The sequence below is a fragment of the Pleurodeles waltl genome, chromosome 6 (genome assembly GCF_031143425.1).
Source record: "Pleurodeles waltl isolate 20211129_DDA chromosome 6, aPleWal1.hap1.20221129, whole genome shotgun sequence".
Classification (NCBI taxonomy): Eukaryota; Metazoa; Chordata; class Amphibia; order Caudata; family Salamandridae; genus Pleurodeles; species Pleurodeles waltl.
In genome coordinates, this window is record NC_090445.1 from 1573176470 (window position 1) to 1573185881 (window position 9412).

Here is a 9412-nt window from a genome sequence, read left to right on the forward strand (position 1 = left end):
CTCCTTGTTAAGAAAAATTGTTTACAACATATGAGCATCTTGCAAAGCACTTACTTTAAGTTCCTTGGTGGCGCCTTTGCACTGTCTGGTCAGATTCTACTCAAAGATATTCAAAATAAACAGCACTTTATAAAAAAATATGCCCTTCTACATGTGTTTGGTAAGGTGCCAAGCGAACTAATAGGCATACATATATTTAGCGTCACGTGTGCACCTTGGAGTGAGTGTTGCACTTCCAAAGTGAACTACAGTTTTCGAATCCCCCCTCAGATCCATCCGCGGCACTGGGGGAACGTTGCTCAGTCACTGACTACATGAGCAAGGAGTCAGAAACATTCATACTCAAGCAGTGGCCTTCCCTGGTGACAGTACTGAGATCGTTCACTCAGTCATGACCTCAACCCTCTTTCACTAAGCCCAAACCTGCGGCCTCTTTTATGCTCAGGACCCAGTAAAATGAACTAACACATTACACAGTGAATAAAACAAACTGTATTGCCCTTTTGCCCTTAACACTAGCTGTAATCTAGGTGGCAGTGTCTGCTTCCTCGGCTTTACATTCGAGCTGTCACTAAGGCACGTTTTCATTCATCTGTGCTCCAAGCTGGAGTGTGGAACAGAGGCAGGGACCTTCCTCTCACACCTCCTCTCCTCTACTGGCACTTGGCTGTATGGCTCTTGCAGACCCTACCACTCTGATCCTGCCCGTAGACACTTCTGCACCAGGGCCCTCTGCACCAGGACCACAAGGCGCAGACAAGGATACTGTAACATTACAAAACTGGGAACGAGGACTGCAAGATCCTCCTCTTAGGGACCACGGACGACCTACCACTCTGAGAACACATCCGAGGAGCTTTGAAGAATAGATTTATAGACTGCACGACACTGCACCGTCTATGCTAGACTGCTAGAAACCCCTTTCCCTCTTTCTTACCTCGAATTCTGTCTCTGTTTTCATCCATCCAGCTCCAGAGTGGACGGATCAGGCAGGTGCAGGACCACGGATTCCCATCCAGCCGGAGGGACACAGCTGAAGGCAGACGCTGTAGAACCTCAGCCTCGAGGGTGGGCAGGGCATTGTCATTCAGAAACAGCTTCTGCAAGGACGGGAGCCAAACCAGCACATCTGGGTCCAGGTTCCCAATGCGGTTGTAGCCCAGATTTAAAGTTGTGAGTCTGGCAAGAGAAGAAAACGCCTCGGGACTCAGGTAAGTGAGCTGGTTGAAGCTTAAATCCAAGTACTGAAGGTTCCAGAGGCCCACAAAGGCTTGAGCGTCCAGGAGGGATATCACATTGTTCTGTAATTCCAGTCTCTGCAGGCGTGCAAGCCTACGGAAGGAGTTGGGTTGTAAGGCTGAGATGTCATTGCGTGCCAATACAAGGGTGGTAGTCAGTGGACTGATATTTTCAGGGACAAATCGTAGGCCTTTACCAGTGCAGTTCACCCCTCCACCTGGGCAACTGCAAAGTTCAGGACAGCAGAAAGAAGCCAGAGGCAGTGAAAAAACAAGCAGTAAACGAAAAAAAGTGAATCTTCCCCAGAGGATCATTGGTATAAGTGTCCTGAGTTCAGTCATTATTTTATTCTGAATGAGAAAGTCTCACAAAAGTTTGAATCATCCCCAAGATCGATTTTTAGGTCGGGTTTCAATCCTCTTCTTAAAGGCCGTTTCCACGGTGTAGGGAATAACTTCTCCTCCGTACCTAAAAAGTGCCCTCGTGCTGCATGGTGTTCTCAAGTTTCCTAAAAACAAGATGCGCCCTTGGGCTGAAAATATAAGAAGTTCGCGCTGCTATCGCCACATTGTCGAGCAAGTTAAAGTCACCTGCTTAATGTCAATATTAGCCCAACCTTATTCAGTGATTATCCTGTTCCTCTGCCTCTCACTGTGCAATTATTTCCTTATCCAGTCTCTGCTCCACCCATTCCACGTAGCTGTTTACACTGCCAAGAAGTTGTCGAGCAAAGACAAAGAAATTGCCTATATAGGCAAGTATGCTTCATAGACATTACTGTTAAACACTGTTGCAGTTATGCCTTTAGGCAGAGCGGACGTGAATGAGGAAACATTATAAAAAGTTGGAATGAGGAAAAATTTCAAAATGCTGGACAGAGCTCTGCAAGATGGTCTAGTGAGGACAGTTCAGTGCAGTCAAGCGTAAATTGAGGTGTTGGAATGGAAAAGTTCTCCACATGGTTGCGAATGAGCACCCCTGCCACGAGTGCCCGCTGCTGGACACCTGGTAATGATTTTTGGCCATAGGTGAATGCAGATCATGGGTTTGTCCCATGATCTAGACCTGTCTCATGCTAATGCAGTCTTCTTTGACCATGAGACGTGCACTCACGGAGTGATAGAGGGCTACTGCCCTTACCTGGAGCTACGAGCACGATGGTGGCAGCATACTCGTTTTGTGTTCAATAGAATCAATAGTGTGAACAGGCCTTTTCACCTGTGTCACTGGAGTGGGGCCTAGTGACCCACTTGTGTAATATTCTGTGGCTGTGCACTCAACACACCTTTGGCCTGCACGTATTGTGTGTAGCTTCAGACAGCACATGATACAGTATGTGTATTATGTGATGTATCTGTGTGCCTTTGTGTGGTCCATACCACAGAGGCACGTTGACATTTCTGAGGGATGAGGTGGGCTACACACACTGAATGTAGAGGAGCAGGACATCTTCTTCCACATCGCAAAGACCCACCTCATTAATATTAATGAGGTGGGTCGCAAATTGCGGCCCCAAACCGACTATGGGCACTCGCAAACATGGAGGCCTGCTGTAGTCAGCAGACCTTCATGTTCGTGACTGCTTATAAATAAAGCATTTTTTTTTTTTTCAACTGTAGCCCGTTTTGCTTAAAAAAAAAATCCGAAACCTTTAGTTTCGGTATTTTTTCAGGGTAGGTAGTGGGCCCTTGGACCACTACCTGCCCTGAAAAAATAATTTGGGGTCCATTCACAAAGAGGAAGGGGTCCCATGGGGACCCCTTCCAATTTGCGAGTGGGTTACCATCCACTTCAAGTGGATGGTAACTGCGACACCATTTGCGACTGCATATGCAGTCGCAAATGGTATTGCATACCACAGCGAATCGCAAATAGGAAGGGAACACCCCTTCCTATTTGCGATTCGGAAATGCATTTTGTGAGTCGGTCCCGACTCGCAAAATGCATTTCTGCATTGGAAACACGCATTTGCGAGTCGCAAACGGCAAATTTTGCCATTTGCGAGTCGCAAAGTGTTTCCTGCATCTGGCCCTAAGTGTTCTAGAAGTTCTGAAAATACTTCATGGCTGTTAGAAATTATGACACAATATTGCACAAGAAAATACTTGCGGATAATTTCACAATGAATACTTCTAGATCAGTCATGCACTTCAATGTATATTTATGAGTTACGGATTCTCTTTTTTGCTCTGCAACCTGTATACTTGTTGATTACACTGGTCCCCAGTTAAGACTGGTATTAAATGCAACACCCAAAAAGACAAACGGTTTAATTCTTAAATATCTATGCTGTTGAACTTAATGGACTGCTTCATAGTCTACAAACGTACTGGAAAAGTTTGGACTTCGACACTTTTTTCTTAAGCCCCAAACTATCAATAAAATGTACATGACATGCTACAACACCATTCAGTACACCATCATCCACCTCCAATCAGGGCCAGACTGAAAACTTAAAACAGTCCTGGCAAAAATTATAAATTCAGTCCCCAGGTACGGACGTGCTAACGTGTGCTAGAACCACAGCAACTCTTTCAAGTTGTCACCAGGATTGTGTAATATGCATCACCACCCTGAAGGCTGAAACCGGCCTCCAAGAGTCAAAACTTGCCTCCTGTGGTTTCACTCTACCGGGAGATTGCCCACTTACCCGTCTTCCCAGTCCGTCTATGCCTCCAATAACAGAGAGCAAGATCTTTCGCCAATTTTCGAGACACCAGATTACACATGTTGCAGATCCAATTCAAATTCGTTGACATAGAGGGTGGGATGGAACGATGAGAGGATACAGCCCTGGAGCACATCTTGCAATGAGGTAAACACTGGAGTACACTAACCACTATAGTCAAATCTGACCATGGTACACAAGTGCATTATGAAAAAAGGAATCTTCAGCTCATCTGTTATGTCCTATCTCTCAGGACTGACTATATTTTGGACCTGTGAACAATATCAAATTCTGTGACAGGTCCATAAAGACTGGATGCACCCCACCTTTTCCTGTGGCTTATTTCCTGACTAGGAGATATTGATATAAACATTGTGTCCTGGTCCCCAACCCTTCATGGAAGGCAAGGTATACCTTTCAAATTATATCCTTTGTTCTTGCCCATGCCTGTAGCCTACACTCTCATATCCTTTCCAGAAAAATAGCCCAATAATTTACAAGATAAATCAATCTATAGCACCTGGGATCAGCCTTCCCACCGAACAATTGACATAATGATAAATGTCCAGTTCTCAAAAGACACACCCCAGCTACAATGTTTCAGTACTCTGGTTAACAAAGGGTCCCATAAACAGAAACTCTACCATATAAATCAACAGGAACTACATCTGGACCTGATCTCTTGCTTTGTGAGCTGTTCTTAAGGACAAACAAGCCTTCCACACAGTCCAAGAAATACTTTTCTGTTAAAGCAAGGAAAGAAAGGGACCTCGCCATTCTTCTATGAAGAGTAATATGGAGTCTTAAAATGTTGTGATCAACTATCTCCAGGTAATGTGGCATTCAGAGCTGAGTCCTGTTTCCCTGCTGTTCCCATTGTGCAAAATCTTTCGCAGGCCTGCTCCTTACATGATTAAGCTCATCATGTAACGTTCTTCCTTCTTCCACAACACGTTGTCCTCTCTAATAGTTTGCTAAACATGTATTTTCAATTGTATGACCTAAATATCCCATTGTATCTTTTTTGGTTGGCTCGCCAGACCACTGACCCAGCAGTTCTCCTTTTTTACTCAGAGCAGTCCTGTTCCAGAAATATCTTAAACATTTGTCTATTAATCTTCTGTAATTGAGAAATCACACTAGCTCATCCTAGTCTAGGTCTAAACAACTGACATACTGGGAAGGGCTGCTCTCACCAGGCTCAAAGTTAAAAGGGATGAGTCAGTCAGAGCCAATCAAGCTTCCACTCATCCTTGGATCAAGTTTTAGTCTTGTGGTGTATTACATTAACAATAACTTGGGATATGTATTTTGCTACATAATGTCCTAACACCATTAGATTGTGATCACTTTCAACAAAATTTACCACTTCAATGGATTTAATAAAAACTTAAGAAGGTCCCCCGGACTATTACATAGTCAATAATGATATTTAAATCTCTTCTCTGAAAGTTGGCCTGCATGTTAGTTGGGCTGGAATCAGCCATTACAGCTATTCAGCTCAAAGGCATGCAGGAAGTTCCAGACATAGCCACCCTGCTGCGGACAATGCCACCATGCAGGTCAATCCTCACATCCTGCAAGTGCCCTTGTAAGAAACCCTTCCTCTATAACAGTTAGCCCACCATACCCTAAGCCTAGTTTAGCACTGAAATCACCCACAAGTCCAAGATCTACCATGGAAAAATCTTCAGCAAGGTGTGCTCCTGAAGGTTTTGATAAAGTACGACACGTCTTCCAAATGTGTCCATAAAAACCTATGTTTAATTACAATGAAGCTGTTAGAATCTGTATTTAACATTGTGGATCAACAGGATATATTATTGCTAGCATTATGACCAGACCCTCACGGTTATCAGTCCTGTTGCCAAGCAGTAGAGGGTACCAAAAATGTCTTAAAGCATCTAAAGTAAGTATTTTCATCATCCAAATCGCCCTGAGGCAGGTGACATTGCGTGTTGTTACAAATAAGATCCAATCTATATTTTCTGCATTGTTGTTCAGGCCTTCAATATTTTAATACGTAATTGTAAGAGGATATAAAGGGGCTGGAGCCAATTATGTACTGGTGATGTATTCTCCCTAATGCAATCCAAGCCACCAGGTAATGGCCAAGTGGAAGGCAATAAGGTATGAAAGATTATCATAGCTTGTCCTGCCACCCAGATCCCACAGAAGGAACATGCCGAAAAGATAACACCAGAGCTTTGCAAACACACTACAGCGGACACCAATTATGCCATCAAACTTGTTCAGTAGTCTTACTTGTGAGAGGACTAGTTAGTCCAAAAGTGAGATCTTCATGTCAGACCAATACAGTTTCTTCTGATGGGTTTTGTGGAGGGACCCAACCAGACTGCATATCTGGCCATATGGATAACTATCAAGTATCCTTTATTAACAGATGCATCACATTTTATTGAGAATACTATTTTATTAATAAGAGGAAGGAGTATCCCTGATTTGGCATTCTTCAGTAAGGGTGCATTACCTGAGACAAGAACACGAGGTGTAGCTTTCAAGACCAAGAAGGAGGTGGTCACTGAGCTTTTAGGCAGCTTGGAGGCTGAAGCTTTACACACCCGATCCCACCTCTAAATAGTCATGTGATTAATTATGGTAGGTTGGGAGCAATGCTTAACCTCAGCAAAATTACCTTTATGGGCACAATGTGGTGGGGGCGTAGTGTGGAGACCTTCAAGGCTTGAAAAAGACTCAACTATAGGCAAATGAGTCCAGCAATGGCCATGTGCAAAATATGTAGAAGGCAAGTTAGGAAGATTGCATTCCTGCATAACACTACGGCCCAAATGTACTAAGCCCTTACGTCATGTAAGGCAATGCAAGGTAATCCAAGAGCTTAAATGATAATTATCAAACGCAGGAGCATGCTTGCATCGTTTTTTGGGGCTTGTGTGTGCAAGTCTGTGTTGTCAGCCTGTGTGATGGAGGAGTTAATGTATGCAAGGTGGATGTTACAACGCAAATCCCAATGCAGCAGTATTGCAGCAAGATTTATTATCAAATCATTGTGCTCAGTGTAAAGCAACAATGTAATGTCACAATGATACTCATGCCTAACGCTGGACAAGGCAATGATGTAAGGCCATCGGTTTGAAAAGATCTCACACCTAACACACCCTGGCAAGCTCTTCTAAGCCACGGAGGTAGTTATTTTGCAACAGAGAGGTGCTGCAGGATGATAGCAGTGACGGAGGAAGGAGCCGAAGGAACGCCCTGTAGGAAAGTACCATCTTGCCTGGCATGTTACCCCCATATTTCACTGTATATATGTTGTTTTAGTTGTATGTGTCACTGGGACCCTGCCAGCCAGGGCCCCAGTGCTCATAAGTGTGCCTTGTATGTGTTACCTGTTTTATGACTAATTGTCTCACTGAGGCTCTGCTATCCAGAACCTCAGTGGTTATTCTCTCTCATTTTCTTTCCAAATTGTCACTAACAGGCTAGTGACCAATTTCAGCAATTTACATTGGCATACTGGAACACCCTTATAATTCCCTAGTATATGGTACTGAGGTACCCAGGGTATTGGGGTTCCAGGGGATCCCTCTGGGCTGCAGCATTTCTTGTGCCACCCATAGGGAGATCTGACAATTCTTACACAGGCCTGCCAGTGCAGCCTGAGTGAAATAACATCCACGTTATTTCACAGCCATTTACCACTGCAGTTAAGTAACTTATAAGTCACCTATATGTCTAACCTTTACCTGGTAAAGGTTGGGTGCTAAGTTACTTAGTGTGTGGGCACCCTGGCACTAGCCAAGGTGCTCCCATATTGTTCAGGGCAAATTCCCCGGACTTTGTGAGTTCGGGGACACCATTACACGCGTGCACTATACATATGTCACAACATATGTATAGCGTCACAATGGTAACTCCGAACATGGCCATGTAACATGTCTAGGATCATGGAATTGTCACCCCAATGCCATTCTGGCATTGGGGAGACAATTCCATGATCCCCTGAGTCTCTAGCTCAGACCCGGGTACTGTCAAACTACCTTTCCCGGGGTTTCACTGCAGCTGCTGCTGCCAACCCCTCAGACAGGTTTCTGCCCTCCTGGGGTCCAGCCAGGCTTGGCCCAGGAAGGCAGAACAAAGGACTTCCTCAGAGAGAGGGTGTTACACCCTCTCCTTTGGAAAAAGGTGTCAGGGCTGGGGAGGAGCAGCCTCCCCCAGCCTCTGGAAATGCTTTGATGGGCACAGATGGTGCCCATCTCTGCATAAGCCAGTCTGCACCGGTTCAGGGATCCCTCAGCCCTGCTCTGGCGCGAAACTGGACAAAGGAAAGGGGAGTGACCACTCCCCTGACTTGCACCCCCCCTGGGAGGTGCCCAGAGCTCCTCCAGTGTGCTCCAGACCTCTGCCATCTTGGAAACAGAGGTGCTGCTGGCACACTGGACTGCTCTGAGTGGCCAGTGCCAGCAGGTGACGTCAGAGACTCCTTCTGATAGGCTCCTTCAGGTGTTGCTAGCCTATCCTCTCTCCTAAGTAGCCAAACCTCCTTTTCTGGCTATTTAGGGTTTCTGCTTTGGGGAATTCCTTAGATAACGAATGCAAGAGCTCATCAGAGTTCCTCTGCATCTCTCTCTTCACCTTCTGCCAAGGAATCGACTGCTGACCGCGCTGGAAGCCTGCAAAACTGCAACAAAGTAGCAAAGACGACTACTGCGACCTTGTAACGCTGATCCTGCCGTCTTCTCGACTGTTTTCCTGGTGGTGCATGCTGTGGGGGTAGTCTGCCTCCTCTCTGCACTAGAAGGTCCGAAGAAATCTCCTGTGGGTCGACGGAATCTTCCCCCTGCAACCGCAGGCACCAAAGAACTGCATCACCGGTCCTCTGGGTCTCCTCTCAGCATGACGAGCGAGGTCCCTTGAACTCAGCAACTCTGTCCAAGTGAGTCCCACAGTCCAGTGACTCTTCAGTCCAAGTTTGGTGGAGGTAAGTCCTTGCCTCCCCACGCTAGACTGCATTGCTGGGAACCACGTGTTTTGCAGCTACTCCGGCTCCTGTGCATTCTTCCAGGATTTCCTTTGTGCACAGCCAAGCCTGGGTCCCCAGCACTCTAACCTGCAGTGCACAACCTCCTGAGTTGTCCTCCGGCGTCATGGGACCCTCTTTTGTGACTTCGGGTGAGCTCCGGTTCACTCCACTTCGTAGTGCCTGTTCCGGCACTTCTGTGGGTGCTGCTTGCTTCTGAGAGGGCTCCTTGTCTTGCTGGGCACCCCCTCTGTCTCCTCACGCAATTGGCGACATCCTGGTCTCTCCTGGGCCACAGCAGCATCCAAAAACCCTAACGGCAACCCTTGCAGCTAGCAAGGCTTGTTTGCGGTCTTTCTGCACGGAAACACATCTGCACAACTCTTCACAACGTGGGACATCCATCCTCTAAAGGGGAAGTTTCTAGCCCTTGTCGGTCTTGCAGAATCCACAGCTTCTACCATCCGGTGGCAGCTTCTTTGCACCCACAGCTGGCATTTCCT

General features: G+C 46.1%; 1 protein-coding gene across 1 annotated transcript in view; it reads right to left on the bottom strand.

The window, feature by feature from the left end:
• The window catches only part of LRRC26 (leucine rich repeat containing 26), a 124543-nt gene extending 122674 nt beyond the window's left edge, over positions 1–1869 (bottom strand). The window contains exon 1 of the mRNA XM_069241315.1: positions 938–1869. Within this exon, the coding sequence (XP_069097416.1) occupies positions 938–1580 (643 nt within the window). The 5' untranslated portion in view covers positions 1581–1869. The remainder of the gene's footprint in view (positions 1–937) is intronic.
• Positions 1870–9412: the final 7543 nt, after the last annotated feature.